This window comes from Abramis brama (assembly GCF_963993115.1).
Source record: "Abramis brama genome assembly, chromosome: 3".
Taxonomy (NCBI): Eukaryota; Metazoa; Chordata; class Actinopteri; order Cypriniformes; family Leuciscidae; genus Abramis; species Abramis brama.
This window is the reverse complement of record NC_139965.1, coordinates 43,929,829-43,955,387: the sequence shown is the minus strand read 5'-3', so window position 1 is coordinate 43,955,387 and position 25,559 is coordinate 43,929,829. Positions and strand designations below refer to the sequence as shown.

Here is a 25,559-nt window from a genome sequence, read left to right as displayed (position 1 = left end):
TTAATATTTTGTTTCCCCCATGTTGGCAATGTAATACATGCATAAATGATACATACATCATCCATATTTCCACATTTGTATTAATGACGCTATAACGCAAACCGGAAATTGTAACGCGTGAGCAAGCGAAAGTTTCTCGTGCGCCAAGAAAGTCTGTATTATTATTTTTTTTTGCACAGGTCCCCTCAGGGGCTCCGTAAGAATGAGTGATTAAATATGTTAAACAAAAAACAAACAAAAAAAACAGAATAGAATAAACTGTTAGAACAGAAAAAAATAGAATAAAAAGTTTAAAATAAAGACGACAACAATAGCCTATTTAATATTGTAGATGTTGGTGGGCAAGTTCCTCTGGGAGCAGTGCGATCACTGATCAGATTTTGAACATGGCCCCTTGCACTATAATAAACAAAAAACACACACCATCATATGCAAGATATTTATCTTTTTTGTTTATTATAGTGCAAGGGGCCGTGTTCAAAATCTGATCAGTGATCGCACTGCTCCCCGAGGAATAAAGTCAGTGATAAAAAATTAGGTTCAAGGATGCTGATTATTTTTACTATTGCAGAATGAGACCAAGGAAGAGCACTTCTCTCTCATGTGCGCGGACACACTGAGTACTGCTGTTAAATGGAACTCTTGGCATTTCTTAGAGATTCAATTCGTGGTTAAGTGAGCATTGGTTCAACGATTTATATTACACATGTTCAAATCCCAAACAAACATGGACTACTGTTTTACTTTTTTGTTTACTTTTTTTTTTTTTTTGATTTATGCAGAGAGAGGCTGTATTATGTTACACCATATTGTTTTTTCTAGCATTTATAAAATTACCATGCATTTCCATTTTACACTAAGGAACAAATATTATCCAACATCTGTATAATTCCAATCGGAATATCAACAGCAGTTCTGTTTAAAAAAAGAAAAGAAAAAAAGAAAAACACTTTACTGTTTTCCCATACAGAAAGATAAAAAAAAAAACGCCTCAGGTTACGACTGTAACCATAGTTCCCTGAGAAGGGAACAAGACGCTGCATCAATGACGCTTTGGGAACGCCCCTGCGCGATTGCGTCTGAAGCATGTCAACTAGTCCAATGGCAAGAGTGAAAGTCACGGGAGGGTGACGTAAGTGGGCAATTACCTGGATCCCAATGTCATATTCTACACCAAGAAGCGAAAACAGAGCTCTGGAGTGAAGTATGGTCTCCACAACCTCGGTTAACCAGAGCCTATGAGTTGGGCCCCCTCAGAGGCCAAACCTACAAGTTACAAATCTCCGGGCGGGGATGGAGGATCACTCCTCCGCCCTGAGACAGAAGGTCCCTCCTGACCAGAATCTCCATGGGAGATTGGCTCGGCTAGTATGGCGCTACTAGTAGTAGACTTATTCCGTTCCGGCAGACCTTCTCCAGGATTCCTAGGCGCAGAGCAATCGGAGAAAAGCGTACAGACGTAGCCTTGGCCATGTCTGTACCATAGCGTCCAACCCCAGTGGAGCTGGATGTGTGAGGGAGAACCAAAGTGGACAGTGCATTGTGTCCTGAGACGCAAACAGATCCACTTCTGCTGGCCGTAAACCTCCCATATGTGCTCCACCACCTCAAGGTGAAGTCTCCATTCCCCGGGCTTCATCCCCTGTCTCGACAGGACGTCTGCTCCTACATTCTGATACCCCGGAATGTAAACTGCTCTCAGGGAGAGCATCTTCCCTAGGGACCACAGGAGAATCTGATGCACCAGTTTGCATAGTGGACGCGAACGCAGACCCCCTGATGATTTATGTAAGAGACCACTGATGTGTGTTCTATACACACAAGCACATGATGACCTCTTAGGTCTGGGAGGAAGTGCTTCAATGCCATGAAGACGAAAGATGATGACTCCTCCACTGACCCTGAGCTGAGCAGCCTTCCATTACCGCTCCCCAGCAGGTGAGAGAAGCATCTGTCGAGAGAGTGACTCGATGACAATGAGCTCCTGACACTTGACCCTGGGACAAGAACCAAGTTTTCCTCCATATAACCAAGGCGCGGAGGCACCGCCGTCTGATCTTGATGATATGAAGTGGGTTCCCCCTCTGGGAAAACCCCTTGGTCTTGAGCCACTACTACAGGGGCCTCATATACAGCAGGCCAAAAGGTATCATGTTGGACGCAGCTCTCTTTAGACCCAACAGTCTCTAAAACTGTTTCACAGTAAGTTACTGGCCTAGCTTTATCTGTTTTATGACTGAGAGGATAGTAGCAACACGAGCAGGTGATAGCACTGCCTGCATCATCACTGAATCCCACACCACATCAAGAAAGGTGGTCCTCTGTACTGGAGAAAGCACACACCTTCCAGTCTCAACCCCAACTTCTTTATATGAGCAAGAATGACATCTCAATGCCGAACCGCCATCTGCTCCGACTGTGCTAGAATAAGCCAGCCGTCTGTATAGTTCAAAATGCGACTCCCTTGCAGTCTGAGAGGTGCCAGAGCTGCATCCATGCATTTCGTGAATGTGCGGGTTGATAGAGCTAGGCCGAACGAAAGAACCCGATACTGTTTTTTCTTTCGCCCCTGATAGCAAACCTCAGGAACTTCCTGTGTTGTGGAAGGATGGAGACATGGAAGTATGCATCCTTTAGATCTATTGTGACAAACCAGTCATTGGATCTGATTTGAGTCACAATCTGCTTCAATGTCAACATGTTGAACCTGAGTTTCCTGATAGAACAATTCAGAAGACAAATATGTAATATAGGACGCAACCCTCCATTCTTTTTGGGTACAATGAAGTACCGGCTGTAAAACCCTGAGTCTCTGTCGGATGGAGGAACCCGTTCTAGCTTCCTTTGCTCATAGAGACTTCACTTCTTGTTCCATCACCAGAGCCTGCTCTGGATGTACTACTGTGAGTAACAACCCGTTGTGGACGTGAACCTTTTTCTATAAATCTGCAGGACCCGTTGAGATATGTTTGGCAGAATCCTCCATTCTGACAGATAATCTACTAAGGCAACCAGCCTCTCGAGGCTGGCCTCTGGTGTACTTAAATGGGTCATATGATGCAATTTCCAGCCCGATCTCATCTCAAGGCGTCATATACTGACGCTTTTGACATTTCGTCTACATCCAACGCACATGGCACCCTTTAGCGTCAATATGAGACGCAGATAGATATGGGCCAGAAGGCGCCTCCTAGCGGTCTAACCCTAACCCTACCCCAGACTGTCTCCAGAACCTAGCAGAGTACAAGGCCGGCTATGCACAAAGTCTGATTCTAAAAGCTGTATCTTTGCAAGTACAGTCTGGTGCTTCTGACTCATAGACACAGCCTGTAAGTATGTTTTCAGAATTTGCTACGGGCTCGAAATGATAAGGTAGTACCAACATTATTATCACCTGTCATTATTGCTTTGGGAACTGATGTTCCAAATATGGTAAGGGGCGTTACATTTCCATCACATGCTTAAGCTATTCGGGCCAATCACATTGCACTGGATCGCTGGCCAATCAGAGCACACCAAGCTTTCCAGAACGATGAGCTTTGTAGAAATCGACACATTCCAGAAAGGCGGGGCAAAGAATAGCAATAATAATGTATGGTATGTGTAAAATAATGACTTTTTTGTAGAATGGCCTCCTGAGGGCACAGAGGTGGTGTGGGCACCGTATAATGAGGTGTACACCGTTCCACCCAGGAGGGGGCTGCCCTCAGAAGCCTGACACCACTGGCATCAGGGCTTCTTCTTAGCCAAAGCCTTCTTCGCGAGAAGAACATTCCTCAGATCGGTCTTCTGCTTAGAAGGCTTCAGCTAGGTGTTGTCCCAACCCCTATGGTTTTTGAGGAGGGGGACAATAAGCAACACTCTCCTTTTGCTGCGTTCTAAATGAGGAGCTGGTAGGCTGGGGCTGCTGAGGCCAGGGGATGGCGAGGGAGGTGGCACTTAAAGCCTCCTGAAACCTCTCGACTACAGTATTCAGCATGTAACCCCTTTGAGTTGCACATTGAACTTTTTTCTTTTTTGTCCAATTGTAAAGCTATTTTGTAAATCCTTTTAATTTGTATACCACAAAGAAACTAATTTATAATTTGGTGCAGTACTATTATTAACCATTAGAGGGTTTTCTTACTGCTATTAACTACTAAGACGGTTAACTCTGCGGTATGTTAAATGAGTTGATTATATCAAATTTAGATGAAGAAGCCAGCTGAACATGGGTGCACAAGTTTGCCAATTCATCCTGTTACTAAGGGGAAAAAAACAGTCAATGCTTTTTATTACTGGTCTTTCTTTTACGAGAACTCTGATTGTTTTGTTTTTTTAATGCTGATTCTGTTGAGTTATCCACCTTTGAACGGCGAGCCAGAGCCTGATCTACGATTCAAAAGAATCATCGTGATTCTACACGGATCCGAACTGAAAGCTAAGCACATACACACTACCCAGGTAGAAAACACAAAAAGGCCTTACACACATGAACATTTGAGTATTTTACACACACACACACACACACACACAAACAAACAAACAAACAAACAAACAAGGGATCCAGAAGGACTATTGAGACTTTGTTTTGTTTTATGTATTTTTTATTCCTGGACTTCACAACTTTGGACTCAATATTAAACTTTTTTTCTTTCTTTTTTTTTTGGTTCATGGTGTTTGAGTGAGAACCAGACAATTGTGTATTCATTTAAATTATGAAAATTGTTTACTCAAAGTTTTTTGAGTATTTGTAATAAAATAGCCGGCTGTTAATTGATTGAATTTAATTTGGCCCAAACATCTATTTTTAAATCTTCCTAGAGCCGAACCTAGGCTTTATTTAAACTCTGTCAAGTCAAATCACCTTTATTTATATAGCGCTTTTTACAAGACAGATTGTTTCAAAGCAGCTTTACAGTAATAACAGGAAAATAATGCAGCAGAATTTGTTTCTTTGTTGTTACAGCAGATCTAAAAGAAAATAGCATCATAGTCCAGTTTCATATGTATGTATATATATATATATATATATATATATATAATATATGTATGTATGTATGTATGTATATACATATATATACATATATATACATATATATACATATGTATATATGTAATAGTTTAGCAGCACATTTGTTTATTCTTTTTAACTCTTTACTTATATTTTACCCATCTATATTTGGAAGCTATGTCACTTTGAGGTCCTCACGCCTTCTGTTTAACGTGGGTCTCATGATCACAAACTCGTCAGTTTTCGGTCACTAAACAGAGGTAATTGGCTATATACCTGAGATGGATGCATTCACATTTACACAATCAAAGATACTTTTGTATAGCCCCCATAGTTTTAGTTTACACTTGAATTTAAAGTAATGTTTTCTTCAGGCAGAGGTATGGCCACTACTACAGATATAAGTCGACTAACATTACTACTCTTAAAATCGCTTTGGATTGGCCATGCCGTGGTTTCCCACATACACTTATCTAAAGTAACATTAAATTAAAACAGAGGTAAGACACACCCAAATTTAGGTTGGTCAAGCAGCATTTTGCTGTCCTAAATGGAAAGTCACTTCTTGTCTTTACAAAACCAAGTACACTTGAATTAGTGCCAAATATTAGTCGTCACTAATCTGACGCAGATTTTGCGGTAACATACGAATCCATTTAATCTATTTGGGAAAATAATTTCAGAGCAAGTCAGAATAAAATCAAATGTTTACAATTTTATTATGTCAGGTAAAGTTTAGTTTAGTTCATGTTTCCCTTGTTTTCATTGCCTATCATGTTAGTTTCTATAGTTACCCTCATTTGTTTTCATAGTTACTACTGTAATATCCTTCACCTGTCCCTGGTTAGTCCTTGTGATCCATGTGTATTTATACCCTTGTGTTTGAGTTGTTGTTCCTGTATGTGTGTGTTCTATATTGTTGCACACCTGGTTTCTCTGTTTGGATTATGTTCCTGATTCCCTTGTGTGGATTATAATTCTGTTTCCTTGACTGGTTTCTTTCCTCTCCATGTCCCTGCCATCGCGTAACAATAAGGATACATTAATTTAATTTAATTTAATTTAATTTGGAAATAGAATAACAGATTTGAACCACTGTGACAAGCCAGGGCATTTCTTTCAAATCTCTCCTCCCTTTATTACTGCCCTCATGCATTATTCAAACAACACAACAGCAATATTACAATGCATATTTAAAGGGACATTGTGTAGGAATTTCTCCCATCTAGCGGTGAAATTGTATTTTGCACTCAAACAAATAGTGCTCTCCAGCGCCTCGCATTTTCAAATGCGTGTTGCATCTACGGTAGCCGTTATGTACCAAAAAGCTATGACAGGATGTCTTATAATAGCACTTCATCGAGTTTTCCTTCGGGTGAACTGGTTTGTTATTTCAAACAAACTACAACTTGACACAACGAACAAACGAATGTTACAGTTTTGAACAAACAAAACTTACAACCTTGTTTTTAGGTCTACTTTACTCAATAGCTGCTATTCATCAAAGAGCCTGTTTAACTGTTAACTATAAATGTCCTACTGTCTATATAATAAAGTTCACAACCAAGCAATGAAAAAAAGCTTGTAATTAACACTAGAAGTGCCATGGCGGTCATTTTGACCGTTTTGAATTTTATATCTGCAATAACTTTGTTGAAAAAATAAATAAAATCCAGCCGGTACCTGACTTTTCCTAAAAGTGTCTGTATTTTCATTTAAAATGTTTTTCATATAAATTACACATAAGGTAAAAAAACAAATGAACATTTACCTGTATTTCGGCCATAGACGGTCAGATTGACCGCAATGAATTCCGCGGTATTATTATAGGCTATACATATACACAACAATAAAATTTGGTAAAAAAAATACACAAACATATTCAACAACAAATCATTTAAATGTAATGATATTCAGAACAGAACAAGAATGAAAAAATAACTATAAACAAGCCAAAATGAAATACTTTATAAGCGAAAGTGAAAGTAAGCGGCGTTAGGCTCACGTAACTCTCTAATTAGAATCAAAATGTTTCAACATTTGCAATGTATTTGGATGGTAAACTATTCTTTATTACAGGCTTTGTACTTCACTCACGTTCCAATAGCGATGGAAAAATCATCCTCTTCACACGCGCAAAAATGGTACGAATTGTACTAGGCTACTGACTATATTCAGAGCAGTGGAATTTTTATATGTTAGGTTGACTATTTTATTATGGCTATAATGAACAGGCTGCAATGTCAAGATTGCAATGCTGTAATATGGTGTGTGTGTGTGTGTAGGCGGGCGCGATCGAACAGTGGAAACATGAAAACATAGGCTAGGCTACTCTGTCATTTTGTTCAGGACATCTACGGATATTATTTATTTATAAATGTATAATTAAACTTGTTTAAATGTACAGTTTGGTGTTGTTTTGTTTTTAAAAGAAAATCCTAATACAATAAATGCATTAATCTCTCAATTGGTTATTTATCATTAAAGATATAGAGTTTGGAATCTATTTGACCGCTTGCGGCAGTTCTAGTAGTTATGGAATTCTGGCACTTCTAGTGTTAAGACCGTAACATTGACTTACCTGTCGAGAAGAAAGCAGGCAACTTCAGCATCTCTTTTGAAAGCTTTCTCCTGCATTAGCTATCCCGACATTAACCCTTGTTTTTTGTAATCTCCGGTCACGTTTCCTTTTACGGTCTATTTCGGACTTTTTCGACGACGAGGACTCCTTATCCTGTGACTCAGCATTTGTATGGTCCTCCATTATAAATAACGTGCAGTGCAGCCTTTTAAACTTGCCGCGGCAGTGACAAGCGCATCTCACTGCTCTGGTCCTCCGCTTCTGCTGGCTTCAGTCACGTGACGCTGGCTCTGAATGAAAACGCATTGTGGAAACGCGTTGGCTTAGTACTTTTTGTCCCTCTCTGCTATTATAGTTTTTCAAGATGGCAGAACTACATGGAAGCCTCCGTGGACCTACCCGTCCCATGTATATAAAGATAATAAATTCTTCATTTACGAGGATAAGTCAGATAATTAGCAGAGGTATTTGTATACCATTGAGGACATATTTATGAATAAAAATATTGATTTTAGATAATAAAATACCTAAAAACCTACACATTGTCCCTTTAATGAATCTATCGATAGAGGCTAATCATGCAGGAAGAAAACAAAAATTATTCTAGAGGGCTGATTGCTCATTTGCCATCCAAGTTTGTACCAGAGTAATGTCAAAGAGAAGTGGCTTCTCCCTGGCTTTCCCATTAGCCTTTACCCATCTAATTACACTTGTTTTGTTTTGCAAACAGCACAGCATTGAGACAGAAATCTTATTAAAAAGTGTTTCTGCTTTAACTGAGTTCTGTTTTTTCGCAGTTGCGTCATCTCTATACCCTTGCCCTCTCTTTCTATCCTGATCAGTTTTATGCCTCTACTTTTAAACTGTGTTCTATGATACATGGACAACTAATTATTTTGTTTATGTAAAACCTTGAATGTGGTTATCTTTATTTCACAAACATTGGGAATTTAGACTCCAAAACCTTGCTTGGACAGTTGGGCCTTTATAATTTCCATAGTGCATTGTCAGTTGTTACAGTTTTCAATTGTCAACAAAGAAATATAAGCTGACTGAGTCAGTGTGCAGACCAGGGATGGGCAACTTTGATAATGACAAGGGACAGCATTTTCTCAGCATTTTCTAATTTCTCAGCATTTTCAAGGGACAGCATTTTCTCATTTATAAGAAGGGGCCGGATTACTAATCGAGAATCACACAATTTACCCTGTCCAATTCGATTTTCGAAATCATAGTACAGTTAGTGCAATGTTTTTTTTTTTTATATTTTATTTACTTTAAGACTTGTGTAATTATGCGAATTCAAATGACAAGCAAATGTAAGTGTAAGCATCTCAATTGCATTGCTTGTAAATTTTCAACAGAAAATGTTACAATTTTGTCAATTCAATGGATGGCTTTGCTAAGAGCAGGGAATTAGATTTTCATACTCTGAGCAGTAGTAACGAGTAATCACAATGGCTATGTTTACATGAACAACTTTTTTTTCAATCGGACTGAATTCATTCCAATTGATGAATCTGAATGTAGGGTTTACACAAACAGGACACAGTAACACAAGGGCTGGGTCTGCCTCCTCTGGGGGCAGCGCTTGCAGGTTTACCACCTGTTCCTTAATGCAATGTAACAGGGAGGAGAGTAAAGATGGAAAGCTCCTAAAGCTTAGTTCCATATAAATTCACGGATAATTTGTTTTGTCGTTAGTGAAAATCAATATTGACCTTGTATTTGAAAAAGGATGTTCATATAAGAAGCAGTACTAAAATTCAGAGTCAGTTCATTCACATTCGGAGATCAACTATTTTTGACTGTCAAAATGCCGGCGGACACAGCTACAGTGAGTTGTTCAAAATCTTTCTTTTTAGTAAACTCTGTGTACACAATGTTCTCAATGCTCGAGTTCATGTGAAGAGCCCCTGGTGATACTTCAAGCAAAGTTTCATGTTGTGTCGAGCCTTCTTAGTGTTTTAAAAATAGCGATTTTTGATGCTATCATAGAAGTGCCCCAAGCACTCCCATTCAAAAGGCATTTTGACCGAAAACGAAAATACGGTCAAACTTAAAAGTGGCGTTTCCATTCTAATTATGCTTTTAAAATGAAATTTTGCTTCGGGTAGATTAACAAAAAGACCTTAGGTTGCATTTTGGCGAGAGTTACCCTTTAAGTATGGGCTGTAAAACCCTGACTTCATCTCGGCTGGAGGGACAGACTCTATTGCGTCCTACGCCAGGAGGACTGTAATTTTCACACGCAGGACAGGGGTGTCTTTGCTTGCCACTGAGGTAAACAGGACGCCATTGAACCTGAGGGGATGCCTGGCAAACTGAATCGCATAGCTGAGTCTGAATCGCATAGCTGAGTCAGCAAGGAGCACTGGGACCTAACCCTGGAAGAATAGCATCCCGAAGTAGAGGCAGTGAATGTGGTGTGACACTTACTTGGCTCTGTGGGTCCCGAGAGGGACTGGCTAGGGAGGCTTGAGGAAGCAATGCGTCCTTGAAATGCAAACTCCCCGCCCGTGGCGAATGAAGGGGTGGCTGAGAAAGAGGAAGCGGAGTGTTGCTCACTGTCAGCACAGACCGAGTATGGTTGAGGAAACTGCTCTTTTATTGAAAAAGTGGGTACCGCTGGGACCTGCGTCGGAACAGAAATAAAACAAAATTAAAGCTGCAAGCAGCATTCATCGGGGTTCAAGCAGTTAAGGCCTTTAAGCACACAAGCATCAAAAGAGATTAAGTTTTTTTTACCAAGCATTTAACAACTGCCATAAATGAAAAAGTCAATTTACAGCCAATACAGGCAGTTTACCATAGGGAATATATGGTTTTAAAGCGTTTTTACAGTTATAGAACCTTTTTGCCTGAGTCTTCTTATAGTCTTGCCTGATCTCCACCACTTTTATTAGTAGTACTCAAAGTGTGCCCATATATATGTGTCAGATTTGTTGTAAATATGTAATTTTGATAAGGAGTTTAGACAATTATATTCAGTGGCGTAACGAGCCAACACTGGGCCCTTAAGTAGGATTATCAAGGCGGGCCCCTTGATGACGCAATTGATGACATTGATAACGCAATGTCCGCGAGTAGGCTACCATGAATAGGGCAGGATATGATCATACACAGCATATAAGAGATGAGATGACTAACAAAATCAGGAGGAGCCTACGCTCACCAAAACAAAAAAAAACGGAAAAAAAAAACACTGGTGACAGCGCACCATAACACATTGTTAGGCCTAGGTCCAAATACATAAAAAAGATGCTCTCTTACATTATAGCGGGATTTTCCGGGCTTTCCTATGTGCAACTGCAAAGTTGTCGATTAGATCAGGATTGTGCGCACGGCATTCTCAATTGACCCTTCGCAGGGAGTTTGATTGACAGGCGATCTGACTAATCATAATCTGCCATTTTGTCCCACAAAGCAGTCAGGAGAGTTAGTAGATTAACATTGGAGGATTTAAATTTGAAAAACAAAGTGTGCTGACGTCTTAGCACTTTAAAACAACATTTCTTTTATGTTCATTCATGTTTATTTTAATGCTATAAATTAACTAAAAGGAAGAGATGATTGGTTCACGAGCAGCTTTAACTGAGCCTCGAGTCTACAGCGATCTGTCAGACACATTAAAGAGTCACAAAATGGTATTTATTGTTTAAATGTCTCTAAAAAATGACTACATTTGAAAGGTGAGACTTTTGGCGCTTTTCCATTACCAGTACCAGCTCAACTCGACTCGGCTCGGCTCGCTTTTCGCTCCGTTTTCCATTGCAGATAGTACCTCCACAATAGTACCTGGTCGTCATAGCGACGCCGCAGAAAACTGCCGTGACTTAATCTTCTACGCGAGATACATCCGCTGCCACACACACAGGACAATGGAGGAAATCGAGTGTATGCTGTTTTTGGATGTTTTTGTTTTTGCTGTTTTTTATTCAGGATACTCCGTCTGGCGCGTGCAATGATGACGCAGTGAATAGTGACGATTCTCTCTGACCAATCAGCAGTCTGCCATGTTTTCACGTCACATTTTAGTATCGCCTCAGCTCGCTTAGAACCTCGCCGGAGGTGGTACGAAAAAAAGTACCTGGAAGCAGGTACAGGTACAACTTTTACACAGTGGAAAACCAAACAAAGCCGAGTCGAGTCGAGTCTAGCCGAGCCGTGGCGAGCTGGTACTGTGTAGTGGAAAAGCGCCATTTGTTTCATATCAAAAGTACTTGTCTGTCAGCGCGCAGTCTCCTCTCTGATCCGCAATGTATTTTTCACTGCGTGAGAACTTGGTGTGGTGTGAGAGTGGCGTCGCTTGACAGACATAGCAACAGTAACTAAAGTGGGCGGGTCTTTGCGAATGGTCATTGACAGTATGGACGGGGATTCGCCAGTCCCAATTCAAAACAAATTTCATCACAATCCATCATTGTTCGTTTCAAACATGTGAGAGCATCAAAATGATCCATGGGTGAAATTTATTGGATTTAATTAATTTTTTTGTCAGTTCCTATCATAATTTTAACATTTTGGCGTTATTGTTTAGCTATTTACCTATGTTTTCAAATTTCCTTTGTTTTTTTGGTTGTTGTCTCGATTGTACTAACGGCTTTGAAGATAAACAAAATTTTTTAAAGCTCTAAATGACACTTACAAAAACCAAAAGGTCGAAACCTGGCATGTTTGGTATTGTTGGACTCGGCAAGGATTCAGGAGTCTTAGGAGGTCCCTCCTGTGAAAAAACACTGGCTTGAAACTTCTAAGGCTCCTTCAAGGCATTGTGCCAATGACGTATACTGAGTTTTTTGAGATACACCAATGTTCTCATAGACTATCATGGCACCCTGGACAAAGACACTGCGTGCCAATTTTCAGTAGACTAACAGTTGGGTGCGCTTATAGCTATTTTCATGATTTTTTTCACTGTTATAGCGCCACCAAGTGGCCAATTGTCACGATTTTTTTCATGTCAACTCAGATTGAGCTTATGAACGTGTGCCAAGTTTAGCGAAAATATCTCTTTCCGCTCACAAGTTATAACCATTTTATAGTGCCACCAAGTGGCCAATTGTCATGATTTTTTTTCACGTGACCTCAGAATGAGCTCATGAACATGTGTCCCAAGTTTTGCGAAAATATCTCTTTCCGTTCACAAGTTATAACCGTTTTATAGTGCCACCAAGTGGCCAATTGTTGCGATTTTTTTCAAGTGATCTCAGGTTGAGCTCAGGAAGATGTATCCCAAGTTTAGCAAAAAAATCTCTTTCCGTTCACAATTTATAACCGTTTTAGTAAAAGTGGCCCTGGTGCCATCAAATATTTTGGTTCCCCTTATCGACCGTTAATTGAAATTTTGAATTTTTTGGATGATTATTGATTGTCAGACTCCAGAGAATATTCTTGCAGTGGTTTGGTTCCGATCGGGCCAAAAACCTAGGAGAAGTTTGCAAAAATAGGTTTTTCAAAAAAATGCAATTTACTCGAAATTTGCGCCTGAAGGGCGAGCAAATCGGAGATAGCCATTTTGTCCGCCTTGAGCCAAGGATTCCAACGATATAAGACACTTGATCCTGGGACAAACGGTCTAAGAGTTATGAGCGATTTTGAACTTTTGGTTGCTGCAGCGCCACCTATGGGCCAATCGGGGTCAAACTCTGATAGGTTGTCCCCGAATTGAGGCCTACCATCTGGCCAGGTTTCAAGTCTCTAGGCCTTACGGTTTGTCCTGCACGATGCGTTTTACGAATCCTTACAATTACAATAGGGTTTCAGCATTTCATGCTTGAACCCCTAATAAGAATGAAGGCTTTTTGCCAGTTATAGCGCCACCTATGGTCCGATCTCCATGAAACTCTGCATGCTTCCTCACCGTGTTCTGACACATATGCTCATCAATTTTTGTGAAGTTCTGAGTTTTCCTTTGGGATTTATAGGCTTTTGAGTGTATTTTGCCACGCCCCTTTTCTAAATGACCCTGTTACAGCCACCCAAATGCCAAAGTTCAACTTTTTTTTGATAATTATTGATCTAGAGAGTCCAGAGAATTGTCCTAGACTGGTTTGGTTCCGATCGGGCGAAAAACCAGGGACTAGTTCGCAAAAGTAGGTTTTGGACAAAATTCGACATAGCAGAAATTTTTCCCTGCCTACATCCAAATCGGAGATAGCCATTTTGTCCGCCTTGAGCCAAGATTCCAACGATATAAGACACTTGATCCTGGGACAAACGGTCTAAGAGTTATGAGCGATTTTGAACTTTTGGTTGCTGTAGCGCCACCTATGGGCCAATCGGGGTCATACTCTGATAGGTTGTCCCCAAATTGAGGCCTACCATCTGGCCAGGTTTCAAGTCTCTAGGCCTTACGGTTTGTCCTGCACGATGCGTTTTACGAATCCTTACAATTACAATAGGGTTTCAGCATTTCATGCTTGAAACCCTAACTAAAGATTTTCCACCCTGCCCTCCTCCAGGGGAAGGAGTGGTGTGTTCACCATCTCCTGGTTCAGAACAGCTCCCTTAATCTCTGGGCTAAGCACTTTAAGCCCTTCAGGGTAAGCTTCACCAGTGCTGGTCAAACATTAGCCAGAAACTGACAAACAGAAACATTTTGGTTAAACAAAATCAACATTTTGAAGTTTAAGTATTCCATTCTGTTTTTGGTGGAGTGTTATGGATTAAGATGGTCTCTTTTGACTAAAGAAAGTGTTATCTGTGCTAACTCCCTTAATACACCACATAATATAAATTGTGTTAAAGTAACTTCAGTAAACTTTCACTGACAGCTCAGTCTGTGAGGGCTTTACATTAGCATGTCACATCTAGAACATTACACCCCACACTAGTGTTGTCACGATACCAAAATTATGACTTCGATACGATACCAGACCAAAATACCTCGATACCGATACTGAATCGATACCACGGCAAAAAACTAAAACAGTAAAAGTAATTGAAAAATATGACAGAACTTACAAATCATTGTTTTAATAAAGTAATTTTAAAAAGCTAAAAACTCACATGACCAGCATGTTCCTGCCCTGCTTTATGACCATTCCCTCCTCTTTATTAAAAATAATAATAATAATACATGAACATCCTTACTGAGATGTTTGCAACAATCACATTATCAATCATGCTAACATTTGCAAACCTTTCACAACTCTGAAGAGGTTGGGATGACCAAAATCTTATTTCATGATACGAGTCATTTCATATTTTTTAAATGTAATTTTAGAATTGTAATATAGATATTTAATTAAATTGTATCTTTGTTATTAAAAATAGGCAAAAAAGCAAATTACAAACAATATGACAAATACTATAAGAGACAAATAAAATAAACAGTGCTTAATTTCTTTTTTGAAAGCTAAATAGATCTTCTGTAGCTGAAAAAAATAAGGTCTTCACTCTATAAATTAACTATAGACTGATTATTAATAAATAGATTCAATTTATTCAGTGAAGCATTGGGTGACTGTCTATTTTCTTTTGTTGTTGGATTAACATTAATCACACAGAATATTAGCTGCCGGTCCGGCCCTTTAAGACCTGCACATATCCAATAGCCTACATTGGAACATATACGATTTCTTTTTACAAACGGTTTATGTTCACTAAAGACATACCCGACTGTGTTTACGTGAATACTCGCCAGGACGTGCATTTTTACATATCATTTTGACTATTCAAACCTAATAATCCGCGAAAGAGAACTGAAGTCGCGATCGCATGCTGTCTGAACGGCGTGTGCGCACGCTTCAGGTCTGAGCCCGGCAGCGCGAGCACATCCCGCGCTTTATTTTCTCATGCATGCAAGTTTCTTTGTCAAGTGCTGCGCGTATATTTTACTGTTCTGCTTCCGTTGTTTAGTGAATGTACACGTCCTGACTCCTGCTGTCACACAGCTACGCAAATTAATAAATACTGCTCTTATTATTTAGAGTACTGTCACTCTTAAAGTACCGGTACTAATAAAAGTTAATATCATATCGTTTTTAATAGCAGGGTATCGCGATACCTTTCTAGTACCGGTATATCGTGCAACACTACCCCACACTAATGCAACTCCCACAGTGTTGGTAGACCCAAAGTACCAAGAACATCGGAAATCTTAAATAACCTCAAATTTAAAGTTTAATGCTGCCATTAAAATAATATTATCAATTGTATAAGGTAGCCATGTTTTGCAGGAGACCAGCATTGCTTTGAGTTGACATGCACTCAAAATGTAGGTTGAATCCTGAATGGAGAGGAGTGAAATTGCTTAATGTTTGTGGTGTATTGATCCAAGGGGTGGATTGATTTCTAAGGGCCCTTCAATGAACAAGTTTGCCCATATTGTCTTTAAGGTATTAGGTTAAACTTATTTGGCTTGCTGTCCACTGATGAGGGGCTCGATGAAGCAGTTTCAACTCGAGCTCTGATATACTGATGAATGTTTATATGTGGACTAAACCACTCAATTCATATGGATTTGTTTATGAACTTTTTGAAGAATCAAAATGTTAGTTGCAAATCTGTCAATGGAGGGACTTAAATCACTCAGATTTCATTAAAAGTATCTTCATTTGTGTTCCGGAAGATGAGCGAAAGTCTTATGGGTTTTGAACAACATGATGGTGAGTAAATGATGAAAGAATTTTCATTTTTGAGTGTACTAACCCTTAAAACGATCAAGAAGAAAAAACTGGTAAAAAAAAAACAGAAAAAAAGATCCTCGCTTCTGCTTCTCAGAGAGAGAACAGTCTCCCTTTACATTTGAACATCCATGTTGCATCTTTACTAATGATCCTTCATCAAACAGCCATTACTTTTTATTGCGTTTTTAGTCCAACTTGAGCACAGTCATTGAATGAATGCATTATTACCAGCAGGATACTGGCATAGCACTGAGATTTGTTTGATATTTGAATAACAGCCTCACAGCATCTGCCTCAGTAATGTTTAACAGTGGGGGCTTTCAGTTAGTGTATAATAGAATAGTCAAATCAACTTTACACATTTCCCTGAAAAGACATTTAGCTTGCTTTAAAGTATATCGTTGTTGACACTTTCTGACTCAAATGACATATTCACAAAATAGATGAGTAACATGGTCTTATCACAATTCAGCTGTGGGTTTTTTGAAGCATTTGGATCTCAATATGACCATTTTTGCATGCTAATAAATATTACTGTGATTTTATTGAGATACATTTCCATTCTCAGTCACTCAAACTGCATTCACAGAAAAACTTTGTGTAACTTGATGTGATGTGATGCCACAATGAGGTCTTTAAATGTAGTTTTAGGAAGGGTACACAATATAGGTTTGGCAGAATCGATATTAATGTAAATATATTTATTTTCATTGGTTATTAATGAATATAATTTGTGTTGAATAATTTGTGTTGAAATAAATGGTAAAAGAAATTAGTTTTGATTTAAAAATCATATATTAATAAGCTATAGAGGGGGCATTTTAACCCCACTCTGGGGGTAAAAGAAGCCCCAGCCTGAAGCATGATATAGTGTTGTTAGGGTAAACTTTATGACCATTTGGCAATATCACCATAATTGCTCCTCGATTGAAGAGAAATCAAGCTTAAACAAAATTAGTTTTCTACATAGAATATTGTTGTCTCATTGTTCCCCTCTCAGTCACATTAACATGTCCTGCCCAGGTCAGAGGTATGGCTGGAAGGAGAAGCAGCAGGCAGAAAGGAAAAGAGCTTCTTGCCCTATGAAATGTTTTAGAGTTCTTGTAATGCCTTGTAATTCCTGTAGAATGACACTAATGATGCAAAGGTTATGACTTTGATTCCCCAAGAAAATCACTATAATTTGCTTCAGATAGTTTTTGGCAAAAATGAAGGAAGGTTCTTATTTGTCTTATACACACTTTGTAATTGACCCTTTGGCACTGATTTTTACGGAAGCCCTGAACCGCAAGTTGAAAAAAAAAGAAAAAGAAAACTTATCTCGTTATTTCGAGATATTAAGTCGTTGTTTCGACATAATATCTCGTTATTTCGCCATAAGTTGTTATTTCGACGTCATAACTCGTTATTTCGACATAAGTCGTTATTTCAACATAATATCTCGTTATTTCAACATAATATCTCATTATTTCGACATAATAAGGGGACATTCTAATATGCATTAAGCCACATTTAGCGTTCTTATAAGTACGTCAGTCTTAGCTGAAAGATTTTTTTTTAGCCTACACTTTAGTCATGCACTAGATCAGATGTGTAACCTTAGGACAAGAGCAGTGCCATAAACATGCATTTGAAAACATGGTTATTAAAAACTGAAACTGAATCAAATCATTTCCAAATATAGTTTTAATAAGCAACATGGTTATTTAACCCACAGCTTGGTCTTTTTTTACTTGTCTGTCAATCAGTTTGTTGACATGTCAGATTATTTCTCTGACAACAGAAAAATATTTGAATTATTCATCACAACAAGAGAGCACTTGTGGATAAATGATAATGTTACACTCATGTCCAACATCAAAGCAGCTGTCTTTCACAACCCCTCAACTTGTGATGTGTAATTAGCTTGTCTTGTCTATCTGTAAATTCTCCCTTTCTACTCTAATGAATATATTCATAACACTGAATGCATAATGTGCATAATCAATATTGAAGGGAAATAAGTGGAGGCTGTTATCACAAGTGAATAGTAGCAGGTTGCTAAGGAACGGCAGTAAGAAAGAAGTGTGCATTACACTTAAGTTAACACTTTGTAGTGTGCCTACTTATCATCATTTTGTATTTATTGTTTGAACTGTTTAAAATTGGTTGAACTGACCAACTTTATAGTCTGTCAGTAAACGACATATTGTCTTTTCTAATACTGTCATATTCAAGCTAATTTCAACTCAGTTCTGAATCATCATAGAAGACCTGATGTACAGTACATCAGCAGTTTAACCAAACATTTTTCTTTTTTCTAAAGCACTTGCAAAAATGTATGTTACTTTGATGTTTAAACATTTTACAAGGATTGTGTTGATCTTTTTGGTCAAATATATGCTATTTTAAAATGTTGTCATTTGTCATTCATGTGTCATTAACAATGTTCTCATAGGTTTCTGATGACAATGATGGCAACACTGACACCGGTGTATATGAGTTGATGGGCAGAGCAGGTATGTAAGTGAAAATATTAATATTTTGTATATTTAATCAATGTCATGAGCAAGAATGCTATACTTTCAAATATCAGCTGATACTCAGACCAGTAGCAAGTGTAACATTGCTTATACAATTTCATAAATAAAAAGTTACAGTTTTTCTTAATTGCTTTGGCAAATTTTTTAAACAGTCTTAACATTCTTAATGGAAGTAAAATAATGACAAATGTATTTGAAACAAAAAAACATGTTGAATACTCCAGGATTCCCCAACAACTCTTAATGTGAAAAATGCTTAATGTGGCATAATGGACTAATACAAGACCTAACTCAGTAAACATTATTAATGGTGCATACTATATTCAGGTAAGCAGATGCACTCAGAATATGAACTTAACACGCAAAGTTTCAAGTTTCCCTCCTATATAAACCTGTTGTAAAGAAAACGCTTAAAGGGTTAGTTTACCCAAAAATGAACATTATGTCATTAATGACTCACCCTCATGTCACTCCAAACCCGTAAGACCTCCGTTTCTCTTCTGAAGACATCTTAAGATATTTTAGATTTATTCCGAGAGCTTTCTGTCCCTCCATTGTAAGTCAATGGACGTGTCACTGTTCACGTCCATAAAGGTAATAAAGACATCATCAAAGTAGTCCATGTGACATCAGTGGGTTATTTAGAATGTTTTGAAGCATCGAAAATACATTTTGGTCCAAAATTAACAAAAACTACGACTTTATTCAACATTGTATTCTCTTCCGGTCGGTTTTCCATCCGAGTCCACATTGACGCACCAGATAACACGTCAGCAGCGTCTTACGTCAGCAGCGTCAATGTGGACTCGTGGACGCGGATGGAAAACAGACCGGAAGAGAATACAATGTTGAATAAAGTCGTAGTTTTTGTTAATTTTGGACCAAAATGTATTTTCGATGCTTCAAAACATTCTAAATAACCTTAAACATTTGTTCTATAATGTTTTCTGATTATTATTTAGAATTTTTAGAATTTTTTATGATACTTTGCATTAATTATATAATTTTTATGAGCTATTTTTTCCATTAGAATTAATATATATATTTTTATTTTATTTATTTTATTTTATTTTTCAATAAATGCAACATTTCACATCAAAATAGAGTGCAGGCCTAAAAAAAAAAAAAATTTCAAGTGAGAAGAGCGCCATCTAGTGGCTTCAAAATGTATAAATATGTGTCATGTCCTATAACCGCCTATAGGCGGCCTATAGCTTTTTTATTTATTTATTTGATTTATTTCCATTCGGAAAGAAAAAAAATGAATTACTAAGCAACCACTGAATGGAACAACATTTTTCTACTTTTAAATACATTTATTAACTCCTAACGAGTGCTGAGTAATCCCTCTAAAACCGAGTGTACCGCCAGCAGGCGCCACCTAGCTGCGAAAATATTCATTACCATATTTTAAAAAAATCTTTCCTTGATTAACACAAAGTTGATGTCATTTGAAAGCTTAGAGTCTGAACTTTACAGTGAATGTATCCACTTTGAAAAACTCTTAAGTATTGCTGAGTTATTTGCTGATAAATAGAATTTCTTTTTTTTCATAATCTATAAAATAATGTACTGCAATGTGTCAAAAACATCATACAGCTCATGAAACATTCTCAGATAATTGAAAATGGCACTTCATTTTTTACAGCATATTATTACAATTAAAATGAGCCCAAAATTAACATAATCTATTGCTTTTATGACAAGATATTCTTCATGGAGAAAAAATTGCCCATGAGGGGGTGTCAAAGACTGTACAAAAAGGCTATCTCTTTTCCAAATGCTGTAACTTTTGATTCCTTTATCCAAAAAATATTATTTTTTTATCCAGATGCAGCTAACATGTAGGGGGACTTCACTAAAAAAGAATTTTCCTCCTACCTTATTTCCTTCCTGAGTTATTCCATGAAAGATATGCAAAATCATAATAACAATTATATATATATATATATATATATATATATATATTGTCTTTTATCCGCCGTTTCTTGGCAGGACAATGTCCAAATGTAATGTAATTTATATTTTCAAAAAATTTAAAAAGAGTTCTTTCAAACGATACCTACCTTTTGACTCTCCTTGCTATAGTTTTGGAGTTATGATTATATAATTTTTATATAGTTTGGGGCAAAATTTGCTGTTTCAGTCTTACCAGTTCATTTCTCTCTGTGTGTGTGTGTGTGTTTGTGTGTGTGGGTGTGTGTGTGTGGGGGGGAGGGTGTCTTATTTGCATTCTTGATGTTTTAGAGTGTCACCCCTTCATTGCTGTACACTTTTTTTCAGCACAGTGGCTGATCTGTAGCTTGTACCACCAAAAGTTTCTCTGAGTTTTCCTATTTTTTCGTATTTCCCATTCATTTCCTATGTCGCCCGTTTTTGACCGGGAGGAAGCTAAGTGTGACTATTTTTTTTACGACCCTTTAACATATCAGAATCATCTCCTTGATTTTTTTTTTGTGTGTTCATATAGATAATACAACAAAAGTCACCAAGTTTCACCCCCATCCGATGAAGCAAAAAAAATAAACAATTCGAAACGTTCAAGTTTTTGGTCGTTTTCGGACGAAGAAGCCCAGGGTGCATATAGGCTATAAAAAGACCGAACTCGCTATATTGGTGATGCAAGCAGCTGCACGCTTAGCGTTTTCTTTATAATGGTTTTCTATGGGATGAAAACGGTAAACGTGAAATTTTGCACATTGCATTTATATTCTGGGCTCATCTGCTTAACTGTACATAGTATATTATGCCGAATTTGGTCTTTTATCATCACAGTAAACCATATTAAGCGTTTTCTTTATGGGACAATGCTTAGTTCAATGTTAACAATTTTAGGGACCGTCGTTTCTAACTTCAGTAGCATTTTGAAGAGAATGACTTACAGTCATAAAACCAACTGTAAAGTGTTCATGTAGGTGTCAGGCGTGATGCACACCTTTTAGACTTTTTATATTCAATAAAATAAACTCTCAGATGATGTGTAAATATTGCTATTTTTTCACTACCACATGAGCTCATATTTATATGAATAAATATCAACCAACTTTTATGCCAGTATTTCAACGCTTAGCATGAAACTTTGCATTATGTTCAAATTCCATCTTTTCGCATTTTTCTCATTAAAAGTTGTTGGGGAATTCTGGAGTATGACGTATAAGGGCAACCCCAGTTGTATTACAGCATACATGTACTTTTTCGTTCATTCATTATTCTATTTCGGAATGAAAGATGAAATTTAAAAAAGGGTGCAGCTTGGTTTTTTGTTTAAAAGAAAAAAAGCAGAAATGGCTGTATTTTGTTTTCCAAATGTATTGTTGTCATCAAATAATAGTATTCGAAAATTGGACGACATTTCCGATCGTTTTTTAATTTGTAATATTTATTTGTACGTTTATTGTATTTCATTTGACTGATCCTATCTTTACCCGGAAGTAAATTACACCGTTGTGTAAAGTCATAGATATCTACACTAGATGTCGCCTTGGCTACGGCAGTTCATTGGAACGAATATATATATATATATATATATATATATATATATATATATATATATATATATATATATATATATATATATATATATATATATATATATATATATATATAATATAAATATATAAATATAAATATAAATTAGCAAAACTTGGCCACTAAATATTTAATATTCAATTATTTTAATGATCACAATTAAAGTTTTAATTTTATTAAATTGAACAAGCGCAACATTCAGCATTCAAACAAATATTCTAAAAGATGTATTATTAATAATAATGTTATTTCAACATAATATCTCGTTATTTCGACATAATATGTGTGCGTGCAACAAGCAAGATGTGCATTTGTAAATCCAGTGACGCGTGCATTGATTTTTATTAATAAAATAGTGTTTTCTTGTGACAGTGTCGCGCCTCTAGAGAGAAATGCACATAATGGATTACATAATCAGAGAGTAGCCTATTTCTTTTAGTTTTGAATTATTTCGTTTAAAGACATTTCAAGCTTTGTGTATTTGATGTATTTCTCATGTCTGTGTGAGGCATACACTGAGTTTCGTTAAGTTAGGATGAGATGCGCTCCAGTTCACGAGCAATGCAAGTGACCGCGCGGGCGCCTCCATGATTATATTGTCTGTTATATTTACTTCTTATTTATTAAATCCAGGCAATTGGTTGATGAAAAATTTATTAAAATTAAGATACAATTTATACAAAACGAAATTCACTTTAAAGAAAGGCTTTCTACAAAACAAAACTTAATGAAGTGGTCAAAATCATGTCTGACCTGCTCCATGTCTCTCGATATATTGCGCATCCTATCTTACTCGTGCTGTTCACTTTTCATAAATCAACATAAATGAAAAAAAAAAAATAACATTATAATATTTTAACAAATATGAATCTAAATGCGCTTATTTAATGGCTACAACAGTATAGTAGGCCTACAGACTCTCTATTTGTACAAATTGCTGCACATTCATTTAGCCTAATTCTGAATTTTGCACACACCAGTTGAAAGGCATTTGTTCAAATCAAGTTCACGGATAATTGTGCGTGCATTTATTAATCATTATGATACTAAAATCATAACAAAGTAGGCTATGCTATGTACAAAAAATCTGATGAGCCCAGAATATGAATGCAACGTTTACTTGTTCAATTTAATAAAATTAAAACTTTAATTGTGATCATTAAAATAATTGAATATTAAATATTTAGTGGCCAAGTTTTGCTCATATATATATATATATATATATATATATATATACATACATACATATATATGGGGGGCCAAACAGGAAATAATTCTATGTAAATCCGAATATATAGTTATAACTCTGAATATATAGTTGTAAATCCTGAATATATAAATGTAACCCTGAATATATAGTTATAACTCTGAATATATAAATGTAAATCCTGAATATATAGTTATAACTCTGAATATATAAATGTAAATCTGAATATATAAATGTAAATCCTGAATATATAGTTATAACTCTGAATATTTAAATGTAACTCTGAATATATAGTTATAACTCTGAATATATAAATGTAAATCCTGAATATATAGTTATAACTCTGAATATATAAATGTAAATCCTGAATATATAGTTATAACTCTGAATATATAAATGTAAATCCTGAATATATAGTTATAACTCTGAATATATAAATGTAAATCTGAATATATAAATGTAAATCCCGAATATATAGTTAAAACTCTGAATATATAAATGTAAATCCGAATATATAGTTAAAACTCTGAATATATAAATGTAATTCTGAATATATAGTTATAACTCTGAAAATATAAATGTAAATCCTGAATATATAGTTATAACTCTGAATATATAAATGTAAATCCTGAATATATAGTTATAACTCTGAATATATAAATGTAAATCCCGAATATATAGTTAAAACTATATATATATAAATTGTAATATATATCTCAGTGTAACGTAGGCTACTGTACTAAGTGTACTGTACTAACTATAATATGCTGGGCTGCATTTCCCGAAAACCTTCTTTTACGCTATCATTCTTAAGTTATAACTCAGGCTTTACCTTAACGTTAATGAGTGTTTCCCGAAACGAATAAAATATCCCCCCCCCCCCCCATTTAATATATATAATTATTTAAAAAAAAAATTTTTTTGGGACATTCGTTTGAATTATTCATTCTAAATTATTCGTACTAAGAACGTTTCGGGAAACACTTATTAACGTTAAGGTAAAGCCTGAGTTATAACTTAAGAATGATAGCGTAAAAGAAGGTTTTCGGGAAATGCAGCCCAGCATATTATTTAAACATAAATATGAAACTAAATAAGCTTTTCTCTAACCCTGTACAACGAACGCGCCAGCGCGTTCTGATGGATTTTTCTTTAATGACAGCGGAAGAAACTCCGTCAATTTTTGGCCATACAGATTAGTGTGTAAGACAACTACAAAGGGTCTACAAATTTGTGTACATTCACAATAACACCAAAACCTTGTGCTTTTGTAAAATAAAGATCTACCTTTGTTTCAACTGTCTCTGTATCCGCGAGAATCTTTCTGAAACTAATAAAGTTTAAAGAATGGCCTATTATCACACAAACAATGTGCTGAGACCACCTATGCAAAATGGTAAATGCCCCCAACAATGCCTTAAAAATAATCAACAAAGGCTATAGTACAGTAGCCTACGTTACACTGAGATTTCATGTCGGAGCGGGATTTGAGCGCTTGGGCCGTGAGCGATTGAGTGGAGCACATTGGCATAGAGCGGAATATTGAGCGGAGCTAACATGCTGAGTTATAACTATATATTCAGGGTTACATTTATATATTCAGGATTTACATTTATATATTCCGAGTTTTAACTATATATTCGGGATTTACATTTATATATTCAGAGTTATAACTGTATATTCAGATTTACATTTATATATTCAGAGTTATAACTATATATTCGGGATTTACATTTATATATTCAGATTTACATTTATATATTCAGAGTTATAACTATATTCAGGATTTACATTTATATATTCAGAGTTATAACTATATATTCAGGATTTACATTTATATATTCAGAGTTATAACTATATATTCAGAGTTACATTTAAATATTCAGAGTTATAACTATATATTCGGGATTTACATTTATATATTCAGATTTACATTTATATATTCAGAGTTATAACTATATATTCAGGATTTACATTTATATATTCAGAGTTATATATTCAGGATTACATTTATATATTCAGAGTTTTAACTATATATTCGGGATTTACATTTATATATTCAGATTTATAACTATATATTCAGAGTTATAACTAT

General features: G+C 36.5%; 1 protein-coding gene across 1 annotated transcript in view; it reads left to right on the top strand.

Moving 5' to 3' along the window:
* The window catches only part of LOC311079575 (B-cell scaffold protein with ankyrin repeats-like), a 108,787-nt gene that overhangs the window by 43,788 nt on the left and 39,440 nt on the right, over nt 1–25,559 (top strand). Inside the window, exon 8 of the mRNA XM_084109129.1 lies at nt 18,645–18,705. Coding sequence (XP_083965255.1) covers nt 18,645–18,705 — 61 coding nt within the window. The remainder of the gene's footprint in view (nt 1–18,644; nt 18,706–25,559) is intronic.